This window comes from Marmota marmota, unplaced genomic scaffold (assembly GCF_001458135.2).
Source record: "Marmota marmota marmota unplaced genomic scaffold, marMar, whole genome shotgun sequence".
Classification (NCBI taxonomy): domain Eukaryota; kingdom Metazoa; phylum Chordata; class Mammalia; order Rodentia; family Sciuridae; genus Marmota; species Marmota marmota.
Genome location: NW_026000093.1, coordinates 839,807 through 861,224, shown reverse-complemented (window position 1 = coordinate 861,224; position 21,418 = coordinate 839,807). Strand labels below are relative to the sequence as shown.

Here is a 21,418-nt window from a genome sequence, read left to right as displayed (position 1 = left end):
GGGGGGGGGGGGAGGGCAGTGTGTGTTATTTTGGGGTCTAGGAACACAGAGCACTATGGTGAGAACAGGAACAGATACATGTGAAGTATGTTGCCTGGTACCTGGATGAAGCAGAAAGTTATTTGATTATGGATCAGGAATGAAATTTGTATCTTAAGGCGCTTTGTTAGTGTTGCTAATATTAATAAAAATTGAGTCACTTAAACAAAGTCATATGTGAGATATAAATATGATTATTTTTATTTATACATGGTATCAACCCAGGATTATCTTTCAAAGTTCTAGTGATTGATCATAACCTGTTTTTTCCCTTATATTTTTGCCTTTGAGTGTAGAACCTTAGATTGAAGACATAAGGGGTGGGGGTGGGGAGGAATGGCTCCTGAGCCAGCATAAGGTATATTACCCATTCATTTAGAGAGACAATTATGAGTTTAAATGCCTTATTTTGTGGAAACAGAGCACTAAGTGATATCTGGAAAATTCTATTGAAATATCATTGGAGATCTTTCAAGACTTGGTGGATTAAAATGAAATGTACATCCAGTCCCTCGAGTGTACATTTACAGTCTTCATGTGAACAAAACTGTAATATCAGTAGAATTTTCTTCTGTGAGTGCTTTCCAGTCCTGAAGGTCAAATATTCCTGTCACAAGTCTCTGACTTCAAGTCTCAATCTTCTTTGTTTTGTGTAGATGTTTCTTTCTCAGCAAAATAGAGGAGAAACTGGTTCCTGTATCAGATGATACCAGTATGAGTGTGGATGAAGATGAGTATTCCAGTGACAAGAGGGAAGTGAGCAGGCCCGAGGAAAGTGTTGGTTTCCTAATCAAGAACTGCAGGTTTTCCATGAAAATGAAAATGATAGAAAGTGCACGGAAGCAGGTGGGTATCCATCCTATGTTCCTCTCTGGTGACGTGAGAGTTTCCAGTGTTATCTCTTTTCTTAGTGTTTCTTTAAAATCTGAAGCTTAAAAATAATTGCTAATAGTTATTATAGTTTTTTTTTTCTTATAAGAAATTAAATTGTAGCTCAATGGTAAAGCTTACACGTACCATTTATGAGGCCCTGGTTCTATCCCTACTCCTGCAAAAATAAATGAATGAATGAATGTAGGTATATTCTATCCTCACTTCACAAAAAACAAGCAAGCAAGCCAAGAAACACTTAATTAAAACTGTCCAGAAATTGCTGAAGTTTATTACATTTCTGTTAATCATCTCAAAATGTTTACTATCTGTTATTTGGAAAGCAAACAAAGCTGAGTACTGCTGCACACAACTGTAATCCCAGCAGCTTGGGAGGGTGAGGCAGGAGGATCACAGCAATTGCCAGTCTCAGCAATTTCACAAGACTCTATCTTAAAATGCAATAGGGATGGGAAACAGGTGTGCCATGGTGCATACCTGTAATCCCAATGACTTGGGAGGCAGACACAGGAGGATCACAAGTTTTGAGGCCAACCTAGGCAACTTAGACATGCCCTAAGCCATTTAGCAAGACTGGAATTCAGCATACATAAGTAACATTTTACAACTGAGCAGGAAGTCAAACAACCCAATTAAAAAATAGTCAAGTGATTTGAATAGACATTTCAACAAAAAGATATGCAAGTGGACAAAAAACACATGAAAAGATACTCAACATCATTAGTTATTAGGGCAGTGCAAATCAAAAATACAATGAGGTACCACTTCACACCCACTAGAATGGCTAGCATCAAAAAGAGAAGTGCTGGTGAGGAAATAGAAAAACTAGTACCCTTGTGCATTTTTGATGAGAATATAAAATGCTGTATCTGCTGTGGAAAATAGTCTGGCAATTTCATAGAATACCATACAACCTAACAGTTCCACTCCTAAGCAAATATACAAAAGAAATGAAAGTACAGGCCCATGCAGTAAGTTGTACACAGTTATTCATGGTGGCATTATTAAAATTAGCTGGAAAGGTAGACACAACACACATGTTCATTAGCAGATGAATGGATGAATAAAATGTGTGTCCATGCAGTAGAACATTATTCATCCATAAAGAAGAATGAAGAACTGACAGATACTACAACATGGATGAACCTGGAAAATGTTATGCTAAGTGAAAGAAGTCAGACACAAAATCACCACGCTTTCTGATACCTTTTGTTATGAAATATCCATAATAAGCAATCCACATTAGTGAGAAAGGGGATTAGTGGTTGCCAGTGGCTAGGGAGAATGGGAGGGCCATTGGCAATTTTTCTTTGGGCTGATGAAGATTTTCTGGAATTAGATGGTGATGAAAACATTACCTACCTTTGTAAACACAGTAAAAATATTACTGAAATGTCATCTTTAAATGTGCATTATTAAGGCTGGGCGTGATGGCTCATGCCTATAATCCCAGTGGCTCTGGAGGCTGATACAGGAGAATTGCAAGTTCAAAACCAGCCTCAGTCCAAAGTACATGTATGAAGACACGAATTGGGTGTCAACATACTTTATATACAAACATACGTGAAAAATTATGGTATATGTGGATGTGTAACCAATGTGATTCTGCAATCTGTATTTGGGGTAAAAATGGGAGTTCATAACCCACTTGAATCTAATGTATGAAATATGATATGTCAAGAGCTTTGTAATGTTTTGAACAACCAATAAAAAATAAATAAATAAACATAAAAAAAGAAAAAAAAGAAAAATTATGGTATATATGTGTAATAAGAATAGTAATGCAAAAAAAAAGTACATGTATAAAGACATGAATTGGCATGGACATACTTTATATTCAAAGTTATGAAAAAAATCAATTAAATTAAAAAAAAAAAAAACAGCCTCAGAAAAAGGAAGGCGCTAAGCAACTCAGTGAAATCCTGTGTCTAAATAAAATACAAAATAGGGCTGGGGATGTGGCTCAGTGGTCGAGTGCCCCTGAGTTCAATCCCTGGTACCCTCCCCACAAAAAAAGTGCATTATTTTTTTAAAAATGTGCATTATATCCAGTGATTTTTTTAAAAAAGAAGGTATCTACAACTAAGGAAATGGATAACTGCTCCCAAGTGGCTTGTGTCATGTAAAAAAAAACAATAGGCCAAGTAGAAACTTCTTTTGGAACTGCCCACCTATATGTCATCACACCACTTTCTTTCTTTTTCTTCTATTAATATAGAACAATTTCTCACTTGCCATGAAACTACTGAAGGAGCTGCATAAAGAGTCAAAAACTAGAGATAACTGGCAGGTGAAGTGGGTGCACAGCTACTGCCGGCTGAGCCACTGCCGGAGCCACACCCAGACCCCTCCTGAGCAGATACTCACCGTGTTGAAAACTGTCTCTCTCTTGGGTAATTAGTTGGCTTTTGTCCATGTAATTTTTTAATGCTATTTTATATTTTATCTTGTGTGTTTTCAAACAAAAACTATTCTATGTGCTGCTTCATCTAACATATGGAAGTTAAATATTTTTAGTAACTTCAGTAGAGGCAGAAAGGGTGCCAAATAGAATTATGTCACTTCCTTGGGAACTGAGCAAAAGATTTGGAGCTAGGGAGCTTTGTATGCTAATGTTTTTCAGTATGACATTTGGAGCTTTTATTTCTTTATATATATAAAAAACTGCAAATTTTATTTTTTTTAAGTTTTTCTTTAACACTTGATCAAATTATAAGTCTAGCAGGGCATGGTGGTGCACACCTGTAATCCCAGCACCTCAGGAGGCTGAGGCAGGAGGCTCTTGAGTTCAAAGCAAACCGTAGCAACTTAGCAAGGCCCTAAGCAACTGAATGAGAATCTGTCTTTAGATAAAATATTAAAAAGACTGGAGATGAGGCTCAGTGGTTAAGCATCCTTGAGTTCAATTCCTGGTACCAGTATATCATACACACACACACACAAATTTGTGTGTGTATGTGTCATCTAGTAGTTTAATTATTTTGACAACTTAAAAGTTTACACATGAGATGTAGAATATTAAACATGAAAAGCATTTTTTCTTCTTAAGTTTCTCTTTTCACAATAACGTAACTTTTAAGCCTTAGAGGAGTAAAACTCTCTCAGTATAGTTTGGGTCCGATACTTCTTCCCTGCAGCAAGCTCAGGGGTGTAGGTAGCAATACCATTTAACTCTGCTGCAAGACAGAGTGCCTAAAAAATTGTGCCAGAGCAGCAGCCTCAGTAAAGTACCAAGAGGATTATTCTCTCCAGTTGATTCTTGGACAGAAAATGTTTTAGGCAGTTTAACAAGATGCAAATGGTGATGCTTGAATAAAAGGTTAATTCCTAGTTTTAATTGCCTAAGCCTCTCTGGGCATCAGTACAGTTACTTATAACAAAGAACATTTTCCATTAATAAGCAAGTTTAAGAAATTCTTCAACCACTATTTGAAGCTATTATTTCACTATTATTTCTTGTATTTCCAAGATTTATTTTAATTAATTTCTTAATAGAAAAAACAACTTTTATACACTGTGAATTTCTTCTTTTTAATTTATGGTATTCATTTACTTCAGAAAAAAATAACTTTTTAAAAAAAAAAATCCAACAGACGAGAACAGCACATCAAGCTACTTAAGCAGAAATAGTCTGGCTTCCTGTGATCAGAACATTCTCTTGGGAACAACCTGCAGAATCATGGCTAACGCTCTCAGCAGTGAGCCAGCCTGCCTTGCTGACATCGGGGAGAGCAAAGCAAAGCGGATCTTGGAGCTTTCTGGATCCAGTGCAGAGAATGTAGAGAGGGTAATGAAAACGGGAAGGGAGGATGTTTCTTGTTTGTGTGTTGCATATCCTTTCATGTGCAGTCTTCGGCTCCAGAAGAGTAACAATGAGGGTATCACTTTGTGTTTTTGAAATATGTTTGACAGTTACATACAGCCAAGTTTCTTATGTGGAACATTGATGTACTCCATGTGTTTCTTGTTTATTTGAATGATTCTAATTTTTTAGGATTAATAATGAGAAATTTTTATTGGATTGATGTGGATAGTTCTTTCGTGTATTTTGTTAATTAAATTTTACTACCAGCGGCCATTCAAATGTATCCACTAGCTTGTAGGACAAAACAGGCTTTTCCACTTTTTTTAATTTAGTGCCTGCTCTGCTTAGCTTTTTTCAGACAGTTACCAGCCACCTTCTCGTCCCACTGTGTTCTACCTCACTTCATTCAAGTAGCCTTTAGATGTTACAAGTATCTTTGCAGGACATTGAGCACAATGCGCAGTTTCCATATGTTTCATAAATTCCTGACAGAGCTGCACAGTGAGTTTGACCTGATTCAGCTCTGTGTGGCTCATAAACTGTCTGGCCCCCACTTGGCATGTTCTTTTTTTTTTTTTTCTGGTTGTTGTTATATGCTCAGGATTTTATTGGGATTACATACTTCCTCATCACTATGGCAGAAACACCCTTTTTCTGGTGAACATAGCTTTCACTGTTATTTATGTATTTTGAGACAAGGGTTGGGTGGGGGTGTCTCACTATGTTGAGTAGGCTGGGTTCAAACTCCCCATCTCAAGGATCCTCTTGCGACCAGCATGCCAAGACCTAGGACTACAGGTCTATGCCATTGCTCCCAGATTTTCACTGTTATTTTGGAGCTATTCATTCAGTTAGTCATCCTCTGAATTTCAGGTGGTCATGGGTCTGTACCAGAGAGCATTCCTTCACCTCTCCAAGGCCGTAAGGACAGCTGAGGAGACCCAGTCATTCTCCTGGGGCCAGGGGCCTGCAGCCGGGGTGATTGATTCTTATATGACGCTGGTGAATTTCTGTGACCAACAACTTCACAAGGCAGAAGAGAATGCATCAGGTGAACCACGAAAAAAGAAAACAAGTTAGTGTGCCATTATGTCAGCGTAAAGTCATCGTCTTTTTAAAATTTTTCTTTTTGTAGATGTAGATGGACAACATGCCTTTATTTTATTTGTTTATTTTTGTGTGGTGCCAGGGATTGAACCCAGTGCCTCACACATGCTAGGCAAGCACTCTGCCACTGAGCCACAGCCCCAGCCCAGTCTTAAGAATTTTGTAGATAACTTTTGATTTCCCATTTATTTGCTTCCAAAAGACAGATATTTTCAGAAGTGTCTGATGCCGCCTTCTTCTTCTTTTTTTTATTTTTTTTAGCACTAGGAATTGAACTTTACCACTGATCTACATCCCCAGACCTTTTTATTTTTTATTTTGAAACAGAATTTCACCAAGTTGAGGACCTCACTAACTTGCGGAGGCTGGCCTTGAATTGTGATCCTCCTGTCTTCACCTCCCAAGTTACTGGAATTCCAGGCATGTGCCTTCACAACCTGGCATCTGATATCTTCTTTTTTTTTTTTTTTTTATTGGTTGTTCAAAACATTACAAAGCTCTTGACATATCATATTTCATACGTTAGATTCAAGTGGGTTATGTACTCCCATTTTTACCCCAAATACAGATTGCAGAATCACATCGGTTACACATCCACGTTTTTACATGATGCCATATTAGTGACTGTTGTATTCTGCTACCTTTCCTATCCTCTACTATCCCCCCTCCCCTCCCCTCCCATCTTCTCTCTCTACCCCATCTACTGTAATTCATTTCTCTCCTTGTTTTTTTCCCCATTCCCCTCACAACCTCTTATATGTAATTTTGTATAACAATGAGGGTCTCCTTCCATTTCCATGCAACTGATATCTTCTTAAAGCATTTAAATGGAGCCAAGCTGCCTTCCATATTTCCCCATTTGCTATTTATACTTTTCCTATTTTGCTTGCAGTTTGTATTATCCCACATGGCCTGCCTGTTGCTCTTGGAATAAATTCAGTATCCAGCAACTACCCCTTATATACTCAGTTCAGGATGGAAACAATTCTTCATGCAAAATGGGTACACTAATGGAAGAATTCTCCTGCCAGATACAGACTCAAAAATACGTCAACTGTTTGTTCATCTAAAGTGGTTTTTCTAGGCAGAGATACAGCTCAGTGTAGAGCAGTTGCCTAGCATGCATGGAGTCAATTCCCAGCACCATAGGAAAAAGAAAAAAATAAATAAATAAGATGGTTGTTCAGGAAAGAATGACATACTAAAAAATAAAAGACAAAAAGATAAAAGATAATGATTTGTTACATTTGCAGTTTATGTATAAGTGATATATTGACCATTGTTTTCCTCTTGTTGTCCTTGATAGTTATTGATTCTGTAGAACTGCAGGAGTATCCAGCAATTGTGGTGGAGAAAATGTTGAAAGCCTTAAAATTAAATTCCACTGAAGCAAGGCTGAAGTTTCCTAGATTGCTTCAGATTATAGAACAGTATCCAGAGGAGACCTTGAGCCTAATGACAAAAGAGGTTAGTATCTTTGTTCTAGTAAATGGAGGGGAGCTGTATAGAACTGAAAGACAGTTTTATTTATATCCAGATACATAGTGTATGCAAAGTGTGTATTATAGTTTCTCCAAACCAGCATTGAATTCTGCTGCATTCTAAGAACATAGTTAATTTGAAATGATGTAAAAAAGTATTCACATTAACCTATTTTCCTGTGTGAGTATTCATAAGAACATTATATATGAACAAGGACCCAAAGAAATTCTGGTGTGTGTCTGGGGCAGAGACAGGGACCTTATGTGAAATTCTGCTACCCACACAGATGAAGCTACAGCCTGTAACATCTGTTGGTGCTATATGCTCAGTTTTTATTTTTTATTTGTTTTTGGTTTTGTTACTGGGGATTAAACCCAGGGATGCTTTACCACTAAGCTACATCCCCCCAGTTTTTTTTTTATTTTTTATTTTGAGACAGGGTCTCTCTAAGTTGCTGAGCCTGGTCTCAAACTTGGAATTCTCCTGCCTTATCTTAGCCTCTTGAGTCACTGAGATTACAGGCATGTGCCACCAGGCCCAGCATGATCAGTTATCTTTAGCCCAGGGAGAACAACTTAGTTTCATTGTGCATCCCACTTCGTGTAGTGCCTATCGGCAGCACAATTTCCATCAGGGCCCAAGGCCTTCAGGCATGAGTGAGAGGTTTAAATGTGGGTATAGAGCAGAGTGTGTGAAGGGGAGCAGGCTGCTTGGCCCTTGGTTTACCTGGGGTTGCACCTGCTGGCTGTGCTCCTATTCTGTGGGCATTCTCTGTGTGCAGAGTAGGATCAATCTGCAAAAGTGTAGGCTATCTGAGAGGCTCCTGAAGATTTGTACAGATGTATAACTAGAAAATGTTAGAGCCAAGCTTTATTTTGAAAATGTAAATTCAGAAAGGTTGATCTGGTACTCTATTAGCTTTGCATAGGGAGTTTTTAAGTAGTACTGACCTCTGGAATTGGGGATGTAGCTTGGTGGTAGAATACTTGCCTGGCATGCACACTGCTTTGGATTTCATCACCAGCACCACAAAAACAAAAGAATCCAGTGTTGGGGGCCTGGGGTTGTGGCTCAAGTGGTAGAGCGCTCACTTAGCACATGTGAGGCACTAGGTTTGATCCTCAGCACCACATAAAAATAAAATAAAGATATTGTATCCACCTAAAACTAAAAAATAAATATTTTTTAAAAATTCAGTGTTGATCTCTGAGCTGTTGGGCCCAATTTGTCTGTCAAGGCTCTAACTGCTCTCTCTATTTACTGTGGCTACTGAAAGTAGACTTTTCCAATAGGTCTTAAATAGGAGATTAAATTAAATCCAGAAACATAGCATATATGTGTTTTTCTTAAGGATAAGTGAGCAAATAGTTAAATAATTTTATTATAATTTTGGTTTTCTAAAGGGGCCGACAGCCAGTGTCTCATTGGGGAGGTTCTTCTTCAAGTCTCAAATAATTAGTGAAGAACAAAACACAAATAGTCAGAAATGGATTTACAAAAAGCAGAGCCCCTGATAGGTCTAGTTCACCTGGGAACTGGAACTAGACAAAGGAAAGATGGCTCTGTTGGTTTACTTAAAGTGCATCCCACTTCCCATTACGTGCAGTGCCTACTGGCAGCACACTTTCCAGCAGGGCTCAAGGCCTTCAGGCATGAGTGAAGGAATCCAAGGTTTCAAGAGTGGAGTCTGGCTTCTTGATGTCTTATAGTCAGCAGGTTAATTGGCATCTTGGCAGGTCACACTCATTTCAGGTGCTGTGTGGGCCATGGCAGAGAAGGATGGAAATTCATGATGTCTCTGAGCAATTGACTAGAGAAAGTGTCCACTGGTTATTCCCAGATAACCAGATATTTCTATCCACTAGGCTTTGATGTGCGGTGACCTTCATGCAACCCATGGATGGCTCGTGATAGTTTTCTGCAAAAATAATATTTCTTTACATATGATAAAAACAATTTTGAATTTGTGAGGGAATAAATGGCATATCAGTCAGTGTTACTATGACACCTGGTAGACATTTGTGAGGGAGCCAAACCTCTCTGAGGTATGTGGACTGACTCCTGGTATCCTCACACATACTGCTGTGTCTTCAGTTTGCCCACACAGCTATGAAGCTTCTTCAAGTTCCTCTAGTGTTCTAAGTACATTAGATTTTACCTTAAAAATAATACCTTAAAAGCATTCAAGGAAAACATGTACACTTTTTTTTTTTAAATGATATAGGTATAAAGAGATAAAAGCCAGAAGCCACAAAGGAAAATCCTTTGGTGCTTACACACACACACACACATACACACACACACAAAAACAAAACAAAACAAAAAATGTTGAATGCCGTGTACAAGGTTAAAAAAAAGGTACAAGAAAAATATCTGCAACACATGAGAGGTGCTGACATCTCTAATCTTTGATATAAGTGACCACAATAGGCCAGTATATTCAAAGGAAATGCATGCATGATTAACTATGTAAGGTAGGTGAACATGGAGTGTTTGGCTTTACTGATAATGAGCCATGAACATTTTTTTTTAATTTTTCTTAGTTATACATGGACACAATATTTTTATTTTGTTTATTTATTTATATGTGGTGCTGAGGATCAAACCCGGTGCCCCACAGGTGGCAAGACAAGCACTCTGCCACTGAGCCATAATCCCAGCCCGAGCCATCAACATTTAAGTTAGATATTGTTCACTTTTCAGACTGACAGTGTTTTTAAAAAGTTCATTGTGTCCAATACTCATAAAATTTTTGGAAACCAGTCTAATATGTTTAGAAATAAAAATTAGAAATATCCTTTTGTATTTTCTAGCAATATGTATTATAATTGTTAATGTTCACCCTGTGATTTTACTTCTGTACTTGTACAGATGTGTAACACAAATATAAATAGATATGTATGCAGATATCTCCTTTATTGTATAAATTGTAATATCAAAAAATTGGAAAACGCCCTAAATATTTATTACTGAGAAGTAGATAAATAAAATACTATACAGCTATTAGAAGGAATGATGTAAATCTGAGAAAACACAGCAGTGAACTATCTAGTATGATTCCATTCTTGGAAGCAAAGAATTTGCCTGCACATGCCCAGGAATATCTATAAGAATCCAGTGGTCATCTCAGAGAGGGCCAAAGGATAGGAGACATTATATATGTATTATTTTTTTATTGAATATACTTTAGCATTACGGTAAGGCGATGTTAAATGTTTTGTTTATTAACTTATAGCTCTCTGTGTTTTAGATTTCTTCCATTCCTTGCTGGCAATTCATTGGCTGGATCAGCCACATGGTGGCATTATTGGACAAAGAGGAAGCTGTCGCAGTTCAGCACACTGTGGAAGAGATTGCCAGTAGCTACCCACAGGCAATCGTTTATCCGTTTATAATAAGTAGCGAAAGCTATTCCTTTGAAGATACATCTGCTGGTCATAAGAATAAACAGTTTGTGGCAAGGTGATGTTACAGGGTTAATCAAATACTGCAGGGTACAAAAAAATGTGTGGTAAAAGCAAACACATGGAAACTTAGGTTTGTCTTTAGATGACTTCAGGCTGTCCTCAAAGCATAGAAAACCTTACACATTTGTTGAATATATCTTTTCTAGATATCATACTTGTTATAGAATTTCTATATGTTTTTAAATAAATTTCATTTTAGGTGCTGTTCATGAAGCATACCACTCTTGTGCTCATAGCTAATAATCTGTTGGTTGAGACAGACTAGATGAGATGCTTTTGCAATTAATTCTTGAAATCATCCTTTAATTTAAAATATACAAGACAGCCCCTTTTCTAATTCAGTCTCAGTAGACAACCTAAAGGATCATCCTTTCACTTCTTCAATCCATTTATTAGTAAAGACCATTGACATAAAGTGCAATGGTGTGACTTTCACAAAAATACTTCATAGGTGCATGGCATTCTAGATGCATTCTCTGTCGAGCTATTTTTTTGTCAGGAGCTGGTTTGCCTCATTATTTTGGGTGTTGATTTGGGGAAGAATAGGAGTGAGACACAGCAAGACCCAGCATCTGCCATGATTTGTGCACATATTGCCTGCCAACCACACCATCTCTGAGGTCTACCATGAAGGGATTGAAGATAAGAGCCAGGCGATGGTGGCAAGTGCCTGTAATTCCACTGACTCAGAAGGCTAAGGCAGGAGGATAAAAGTTTAAGGCCAGCTTCAAAACAAAATTTAGTAAGACTCTGTCTCAAAATAATAATAGAAAGGGCTAGGGATATAGCTCAGTGGTAGAGTTCAATCCCACAAAAAAAAGAAAGAAAGAAAGAAAAAAGAAAAGGAAAATATTTGAAAATGCATCTAGAAGGTAACTTTTTCTTTGATAACTTCAGAAAATGTATATGTCAAATTTCAAACATCAGGGGCTGGGGTTGTGGCTCAGTGGTAGAGCGCTTGCCTAGCATGTGTGAGGCACTGAGTTTGATGCCCAGCACCACACACACACACACACACACACAAAAAAAAAACTTAAATGAACAAAATAAAGGTATTATGTTCATCTGTAACTAAAAATATATATATTTTTAAAAAAATCATACATCAAAATGTTCACACCCATTGCAAGAAAGTTTGCTTTTTAAGAACCTCACCTCTTGATAGACACTTTATACTTCATCTAATATTTGATGGAATTCTGAAATTCTTCCTTTCCCTAGACTGTTTTTTATTTGTTGGTTTTTATTTGACTGTTGGTTTTTATTTGTACATATATGGTACATTAAATAGTTATATATGATTGCATAACATAAATTGTACATATTATAAATATATATTTTAAGTGCATATATAAATATATGCAAACATATATAAGTATATTTCTATAAATAGATAAAATAGGCCTTGATCATTGGAAGATGTTCAGTTACCTAAATTTTGTATCTTTGTTTTCATAGAATCAAAAATATGTTGGATCAAGGTGGAGTGATTCAAGACTTTATTAATGCCCTCGACCAGCTCTCTAATCCCGATCTGCTCTTTAAGGTAATACAACAGCTTTTGGCACACAAAAAAAAAAGAACTAGGGTAAAACTTACTTGCAGTCTAGCTTGATTCATAAATCTTTTCTCTCTTTTCTCTCTCTTTTTCCCCAGGACTGGGTTGCTGAAATAAAAGATGAACTAGAAAAGAGCCCTGTAAATAAAAAAAAAATTGAAAAACTGTATGAGAAGATGTATGCAGCTTTGGGTGACCTGCGAGCTCCAGGCCTGGGTCCCTTTCGAAGGAGGTTTATCCAGGTATGGTTGGACACGGTGGCCTTGCTGGTAGCAGAAGCATCAGGAAGATCAGTATTCAAACTTGATGGCTTGCTAACAATTCTGATCTTAAATTACCTGTTGAATTTGTAATCTTCCTTTAATCTGGTACTTTCTGTGAGGTACTGATAGATTCTATTAATTCAATTATTCATGCTCAAATTCTTCGATCCAAAGATTAGTGTTTTAATTCTCAGAATGATTTGACTATTGGATCAAGAAAATATTTGTGCTGAGAGTGGTGACACATATGTAATCCTGGTAACTCAGAGGAGACCATGGCAGGAGGATCACAAGTTAAAGACCAGTCTCAGCAACTTGGCAAGGCCTTAAGCAACTTAGCAAGATCCTGTCTCAAAATTTAAAAATAAATAAATAAAAGGGCTAGGGATATGGTAAAGCACCCCTGGGTTTAATCCTCAGTATCAAAAAATAAATAAAAAGGAAATGTTTGTATTTAACATGAATTGATAAAATACTGTGCCCAGCATTTTTTCAGGTCACAGGCTTGTGGGTAATTGAGATTGTTCACAGGGACAGATCAAGTTCCTAAGGGCAGAGGGTTGTATGACAAATAACTGCTTATAAAATGCTATGCGAGTATAAGGGAGATCTATTTTCAAATTTGTTCTAGAGCTGGAAGGAAAATACACCTTTGCTCGTAGGGAATCATATACAGGAGGCCTTGATGTGGCCAACTACACAGGCCCCTCACCCCGGTCTTTCTCTGTCTGGTCTTCTAGAGACTCATCCCTAGGGACAAGGATGGAAAAGGATCCTTCCGCATCCTTTTTCCTCCTGAGGGTCTAAGAAGAACCGGGTGCTCCTTCCTCTTTTGCATATGTTACTTACACCTCCCTTCTGCCATTCATCACACTGACTTCCCCCTAAATCTTTGTCAGACTACTTGAATTTATTAAACCTCAAGAAGTTTAAGGCCTTAAAGGAAAAGACCTGGCATTCACATTGGCAGAGTCCTGAAGTCCAGTCTACAATGCAAAGAAAGATCTTTATCTTTTATATATATATTTTTTTGATAACTGCTTTTTTAGAATGTTATTCATATAACCCACAATTCAGCCATTTAAAGTGTACACTGGAGAAGTTTTAAGTATATTTACAGAGTTGTGACATCACTTCAATTTTAGAACATTTTCATCAGCACAGAAAGTAACCCCAACCCATTTGCAATTACTCCCCATTTCCTACTCTTGCCAGCTCTTGGCAGCCACTGAACTACTTTCCATAGGTAAGGAGTGGCCTCTTTTGGACCTTTCACATGAATGGAATCACACAATGTGTCACTGGCTTTTTTCACGTGGCCTGATGTTTTCAAAGTTCAGCCACATTGCAGTATGCATCAGTGCTTTGTGATTTTTGTTTTGTTTTGATGGCCAGATGTTGTTCCACTGTGTGAGTACGCTGCATTTTGCTTGACTTTTCTTCATCAGTTAATGGACACTCGGGGTACTTCCACTTCTCAGCTTCTTACACATAGTGCTGCTCTGCATATCATTGGACAGATTCTTGAGGGGAGGTGTCTTTTCAGTTCTTGTGACCATCCTCAGCAGTAGAAAAACACTTTGGTCTTTAACTGATCCTCCCCTTTTTGCTTTCTCACTTGATAAATGGATATTGTTTTTGGTGAGTCATTCCTAGTTGGGGTACTTTGAGTTAAAGGTACAAATGTAGGGACATAAAGAATTATCTGTGGCCTAATTGTGACCAGGAATACATTTTAAAAGTGAAGATAATGCTATGAACTCCTGTAATTTAAGGACATATTTTAGGCTGTACATTGTGACTGGTGTGTGTTGCTGATCCTTAGATATGCAAGGGTCTCAGAACAGGAACTGTAATTAAATGAAGTAATAAATTGTACTTAAAACTAATAGGTTAGCACCAATAAAATTATTGTAATATTGTAGAATATGGAATTTGGAAAAGTGTGTCAAGGTTTGTTTCTTGCTGTACCCGTGGCCCACACACTTACTCTGTAAAGACCCAGGTTTTGAATTTGCAGGCCATACGAGTCCATTACCAGAACTTGTATCTGTTGTCATCATATCATGCAAAGGCAGCTCCAGAGGGTGCTTTGGCAAGTAGGCTGGATAAAATAATGGCTTACATTCTATGGTTTGTTGAACCATGTTCTAAATAAAAGAAGCTGGAGCTGAAGAGTGGGCAACTTACCCAAAATCAATGAGAACATCAGATTGCAAATTAGACTTGGGTCTCCTCACCTCATAGGATCTAGGGCACCCTTGTGAAAGGGTTTCGTTTTAGCAGCTCCTCTTTTCTACAGCCTGTCCTGCCCTCCAGTACCCTATTTCCTCTGCCAGGCTGAGAACGACCTCATTTGGAAAAATTCTATTAGGCCTCCAGTAAAGAGTGCAGGTTATGTCTTTGAATTCTTGTCTACCTTCTTTCCCTGCATGCTGGACACAATAAGACTCTGCCCCAAAAATCTATCAAAGCAGACCATTATTTTCCCCAGCTGCTGTGAGCATAGCTGCAATAGCCCTCTCCTGGGTACACCAACAGTGTGGCAGAAATATGCCTGTTGTTCGTAGCAGACATGAGATTCTTTGGAGTCAAATTTCTAGTGTATTGGAAAACTTATTCAGAACTTTATACCTTCTTCCAAATTAACAAATATTTTTCATTAATTTAAACTAAAACCTGCCAAAATGATGTAAGTGACTCAGGTTTCACTTTAGAGGGTCCTTAAGGGCATTAGGCCTTTCAAATATATGATTGCTAGTTAAATTTGGGAAATAGCTAATCTTTCCATGTATTCTAAGAATGGTAGATTATTTCTATATTTTAATCCATTTATAGATTAAAGACGTCATAAATACATATATATGTATATATACATATATATGTATGTGTTAATTTTCCTGTTATGGATTATCTTAAAATAGAACTTTTATTTCATGTATACCAGATTTATGTTGTTAATTAGTTCTAAATTGGGTAAATCTTGACAACTATTAAGTTATTGTTAGTAATAATCTTGTTTCTTTTTTTTATTTGATATCAGGATTATCATTCAAATATTTGAGTAAGACTAATATAAAGAAAGAATTGATATATTCAAAGTTGTAGAATTTCTAATAATAATTGCTTTTAGAACTAAAGATTATCTAAATAAATTTATACTCATGTTATCATCCAAAATAGTATCATGAAAGATTTTTACCAAGAAAAGTAGCCTTCTCTTACTTTTTTGTCTATTTTTCTCTTCAGCTTAAATAAAGAATCGTGGGCTTTTCATTTTTGTTGAATTACTCCCTTAATTTTATTGTTTTTAACATTATTCCTAATTATTTGTGTCATTGTAATGCTGTAGACCCAGAACTAGACAGTGGACACAAAGAAATTAATTGACCTTGCCAAGTTTTTGTTTTAATTTTTTGGTAGTTGTAGATGGACAGCATGCCTTTATTTTATTTATTTATTTTTATGTGGAGATAAGGATCGCACCCAGAGCCTCACATGTACTAGGCAAGCGCTCTGCCACTGAGCTCCAGCTCCAGCCTGACCTTGCCAAGTTTTTACAGCCCTCATTAGCATATAACTGCAAGAATTTAGAATTTATAGCTACAAGTCATTATAACCATGACCTTTCTAAGGGAACACAAGTTACCAACAAAAGGCAGGCTCCAGATGTTTTAGAGTATTAAAATATTCTGGAAAAGTAAAACTGTACATCTTAAAAGCACAGAATAAACCTATGTAATTGAGCCCTTATAAAAATTCATAAGCTTAGAGCCTTTTCCTAAATTCAAACCAAACATGAGTCTTTGTAACAGATTATTAATTTTAGGCCTTTGGGAAAGAATTTGATGAACACTTTGGGAAAAAAGGTTCTAAACTACCTAGAATGAAACTCAGTGACTTCAATGACATCACCAACTCTCTGCTTTTAAAAATGAGAAGAGACACAAAGCCACCTGGGAATCTGAAAGAGTGCTCTCCCTGGATGAGTGAGTTCAAAGTGGAGTTCCTGAGAAATGAGCTGGAGATTCCTGGTGAGTTAAAATCCCCAGGTACAAAATCAAACTTAAGAACAGCAACATGACAAGAACTCAGTTTCTAAGTAGTGATATCAGGATCTTGGTAGTTGCCCCCCAACTCTCTCTTTAAAGGATTTTAAAATTTCACATATTTTTCATCATTAGGAAAATCTATAACAAGTGTTCAGATTTTCATTTACTAATTACCTCTGAGTATACCCACCTTTGCTCTTGAGTAACTTTTCTTCAGAAACATAACACAGGTATAGAAGCAGGTCCCTTCTGGGACATACATGCTGATACTGTTTAAAGGACCAGTTAATGATAAATGACTTACCTGCAGGAAAAAGGATCATGACACGGAGACATACAGCAGGTGAACCAGATGTGAACAAGGCATGATTTTTGAGAGGAAATGTAGTACATCCGAAGTTTTTCATACTGGAATTTGCAAGAGCAAAAAATGTTTTAATCCGATTACTCATATTCTCATTACAGTGAATACGAGGAAAAACATTTGGAGATTTTCTTTGCTTTTATTAACAACTGAGCAACTGAGGATAAGCCTCCTCACTTACCACTGATCTACCTTGAGATAAGAGTTCCAGTTCAGTACACTAATCTTTCTATTTGGAATTTGTCATTTAGAATAGGAGGCTAACTTCCATTAAGAAGTAATAGCATTTTTTTAAAAAGTCCATCTTTGCCAGGCACAGTGTGGCACATGCCTGTAATCCCAACACTTGGGATGCTGAGGCAAGAGGATTGCAAGTTCAAAGCCAGCCTCAGCAGATTAGTGAGGCACTTAGCATCTCAACAAGACCCTGTCTCTAAATAAAACATTAAAAAAGGCTGGGGTTGTGGCTCAGTGGTTAAGCACCCCTAGGTTCAATACCCAGTAACGCCCCCCCCACCCCACCCCCTGCCGCCAAAAAAAATTTATCACAGTAGATTAGCATTTTATTAGATCAGCAGATACATTGTAAAATACAAAGCTCTGTAACAAGCTATTCTAAGCAGGCTCTGTGATTTGTTTTAGGTCAGTATGATGGCAGGGGAAAGCCACTGCCTGAATACCACGCACGGATCTCTGGGTTTGATGAGCGGGTAAGTGTGAGGGTTTGCAACTCCTGTCACTATAATGGGGACTCTTAGTGCGCGGTTTGTAACTCTTTTTTTAATTATTATTTTTTTTTAATAGTTGTAGATGGACAGCATGCTTTATTTGTTTAGTTTTTTATGCAGGGCTAAGGATCAAACCCAGTGTCTCACACATGCTAAGCACGCGCTCTGCCACTGAGTTACGGCCCCAGCCCAGTGGCTTGTAATGAGAATAACGTGTGTGAGAATAACGTGTTTGCCCCCACTAAGGAAGGGACAATTAATTTTCCATGCTGTTCTCAAATTGTATGGAGTTTTCTGACTTTTTTTTGAAAATCAGAGACTCATTTTCTTAATTTCCTCAGTGTTTCAACATCAATTATGTGTAAGGATATAGTAAACTCAAAAGATTTTACTGTATGTGTATCCATTTTTAAATATGTGGAGAATTAACTTATTATAAAAAGTTTCCATGTTGAATATCATTGTTGCAACGGACACCCACAACTCTATGCAATTATTTGTAACCAAGAATATTAGATTTCTGTTGGCCAGCATTCGGGCACAAACAAATAACAGAAATATTTCACTGGCCTCTAAAGTCTGCTGGCCCAGGTTCTTTGTTCTTGTCACCTCACCCGGTATTCAGGGGGAGGTTTCTGAGGAATGTATGTAACTTTTCCACTTCTGATGATATGATGGGCCTAGATCATAGATTGTACTTAAAACATTTTTTTTGCCTTCAGGCTTGTGCCTGTAGTCCCAGCAACTTGGGAGACTGAGGCAAGAGGATAATGAGGGCTCACAATATAAAGACCAGCCTGTACAGCACAGTAATATTCCATCTCAAAAAAATAAAATAAGATTTCACTCACAAACAAACAAAACAAAAACCTACGAAGGTATTTTTTGCTGGGTGCACTGGCACATACCTATAGTCCCAGCTACTGGGGAGGCTGAGGCAAGGGTACCTTGACTTTGGGCAGCAATAGTGAAACCTTGTCTCTTGTAAAACAAAACAAAAATCCTTTATTTTTAAAGGTAAAAGTAATGGCTTCTATAAGAAAACCAAAGCGCATCATCATCCGAGGCCATGATGAAAGGGAGTACCCATTCCTTGTAAAAGGTGGTGAGGACCTTCGGCAGGACCAGCGCATTGAGCAGCTCTTCGAAGTCATGAATGTCATCCTCTCCCAGGATTCTGCCTGCAGTCAGAGAAACATGCAGTTAAGAACATACCGTGTGGTGCCCATGACCTCCAGGTGCGGCCCAAGCACATGTAGGATTCTGCCCTGGGCTGGGCTCTTGTGTCTGTTCAGAGGTGGGCATGGGGGTGGCTAGACAGGTTGGTCCCTTGGACCCCACAGACAGAGCACTAGACTGCACTTAAACACTTGCTGACCTCTGTAGGGAAAGTAAGTTCAGAATGAATGTGAGGAATCTGTTTTGCTTTGATTCTCCACGCATTTTTTTCTAGGGCAGAAAGAGCAATTCAGGTTTGCATTTATTTACAAACTTTTCATTTTCCTTTTCAGATTAGGATTAATTGAATGGATTGAAAATACATTTACCTTGAAGGACTTTCTTTTGAATAACATGTCACAAGAGGAGAAAATGGCTTATTTGAGGTAGTGTGAAGCTGACTGCTCCTTCGTTAGTGCTACCTGCCCTCCAGACTGCTTTTACTCAAACAGTCCTTTCTTCCTTAGTAGTGTGGTTTCAAGTGTAGTTTCCTCTACCTCTTGTTCCCCTTGTAATTGGTGCTGCTATATCCGTACCCTTACTCTGCCTATGGCTGGGTGAATAAGCTAGATTGAGTACAAGATACTAAACGGTAATTGTATTATTTTACAACAGCCCTTTTTTTTTTTTTTAAGTATTAGCTTTGGGGGGAAAATTTTTTTTTTTGTGGTACTGGGAATTGAACACTGAGCTACATACTCAACCTTCCCTCTCCTTTTTTCAAATGCTTATTTTGGCCTCAAACTTGTGATCCTCCTATCTCAGCCTCCTGAATATCTGGGATTATAGTTGTGTACTTTTTAACAAAGAAAAATCTGGAAAGAAATAAATGAATAAATAAAATCAACAGCTAACACTTATTTTCTGTGTACTAGGCAGGCACTAGTCTCAGTTCCTAATGTATGTGAACTCATTTATTTTTCAACAGTCTACAAGATGAGTATCATCACTTCTGTACAGATGAGAAAGTTGAGGTCCAGAGAGGTTAAATAACTCATCCTTAGTCATCCAGCCTCTAAGTGGCCTAGCTGGAATTATTCCTGATTCATTCTGTATCATAATATGTATACTTTTACTTTTTCTGTAACCTTTTACTTGTTTTCTAATTATTCTGCAACAAACTTATATTTTCTAATCAGAAGGTTTTAAAACTTTTTTGTTTTTTTTTTCTAAAGGAAAATAAGGACAACATGATGAAAGATATGTTATAGGTAGAATTGGCAGGTTTTGGTGACAAGCTGTGGGATAAAGAGGAAATGGCTAAGAATGGCTGCAAGGCCTATTTCTCTTCTTTGTGTTATAATTCTTTCCCGAATGTAATTAAACAGATGCAATATTTTTTATCAGTTTCTAACACACATAAAATTAAGCATATTTTCATCAAACTCACATTCCCATAGTAAATAGGTCATCATTTGCCAACTTTTTTTTTCTTCCTTCGATGCTAGTGATTGAACCCTACCACCTCTTGATTCCACACATTTGAATTTTTTGCCTAGAATCTCTTCTCCTTTCTTTGGAAGACAGGAAAGCTGACGAACACTGCTTCCTGCCATCAGAAATTCTTGGTCTCTGGCCAGGCTTGGTGGGACATACCTACATCTCAGGAAACAGAGGTTGAAGGATCTCAAGTTTGAGGCCAGCCTGGGTAATTTGGAAACTGTTTCAGAATTAATAAAAGGAGTGGAGATGTAGCTCACTGGTAAAGTAGCCCTGGGTTTGATCCCATACCACCAAAAAAAAAAAAAAAAGAAGAAGAAGAAGAAGAAAGGAATTCTAGGTCTCAGTCTGGCACTGAAGTCCTGACTCTCAGTATTGTGAACTCCAGACTCACCCTTCCTGTGCTTTCCAGTCTCCTTTGGTAAGATGGGGTAGTTCAGTGGAATAGCAGACAGTGAACATGGGTATCAGTGAGTTCAAAGTATTTTCACATAAGGATGGTATAAATTTACTTCTGACTACCTTTTTTTTTGTACTGGGGATTGAACTCAGGGGCACTCAACCACTGAGCCACATCTCCAGCCCTATTTTATATCTTAGTTAGAGACAAGGTCTCACTGAGTTGCTTAGCATCTTGCTAAGTTGCTGAGATTGGCTTTGAACTCAGGATCCTCCTGCTTCAGCCTCCTGAGCCACTGGGATGACAGGTGTGCCCCACTGTGCCCAGCTTCTGACTACCTTTTTTTTAAAGGCAATTCCAACATCCTATTATTAAGTTATTGATGTTTGTTACTAGGAATTGGAACCCAGGGTATCGGGCATACTAGGCAAGCACTCTATCTTTGAACCCTTTTTATTTTATTTGAGATAGGGTCTCACTAAATTTCCCAGGTTTGTGGTCCTCCTGCCTTAGCTTGAGTAACTTACAGGCATATACTGGCTGCTGTTTTTGTCTTGATAAGCATTTTCCAGGGGGGGGGGGGGTAATTTTTTTTTTTTTTTTT

General features: G+C 37.7%; 1 protein-coding gene across 5 annotated transcripts in view; it reads left to right on the top strand.

Moving 5' to 3' along the window:
• The window catches only part of Prkdc (protein kinase, DNA-activated, catalytic subunit), a 177,125-nt gene that overhangs the window by 144,560 nt on the left and 11,147 nt on the right, over nt 1-21,418 (top strand). For 3 of the 5 annotated variants that reach the window (XM_048782878.1, XM_048782879.1, XM_048782881.1), the window contains 12 exons: nt 696-885; nt 3,149-3,323; nt 4,524-4,717; nt 5,609-5,810; nt 7,149-7,309; nt 10,575-10,786; nt 12,250-12,337; nt 12,448-12,591; nt 16,442-16,646; nt 17,671-17,738; nt 18,774-18,994; nt 19,268-19,360. In XM_048782878.1, the coding sequence (XP_048638835.1) occupies nt 696-885; nt 3,149-3,323; nt 4,524-4,717; nt 5,609-5,810; nt 7,149-7,309; nt 10,575-10,786; nt 12,250-12,337; nt 12,448-12,591; nt 16,442-16,646; nt 17,671-17,738; nt 18,774-18,994; nt 19,268-19,360 (1,953 nt within the window). Of the gene's footprint in view, nt 1-695; nt 886-3,148; nt 3,324-4,523; nt 4,718-5,608; nt 5,811-7,148; nt 7,310-10,574; nt 10,787-12,249; nt 12,338-12,447; nt 12,592-16,427; nt 16,647-17,670; nt 17,739-18,773; nt 18,995-19,267; nt 19,361-21,418 lie in introns of those variants that run through there. The other 2 variants (XM_015485774.2, XM_048782880.1) reach the window with 2 other exon arrangements.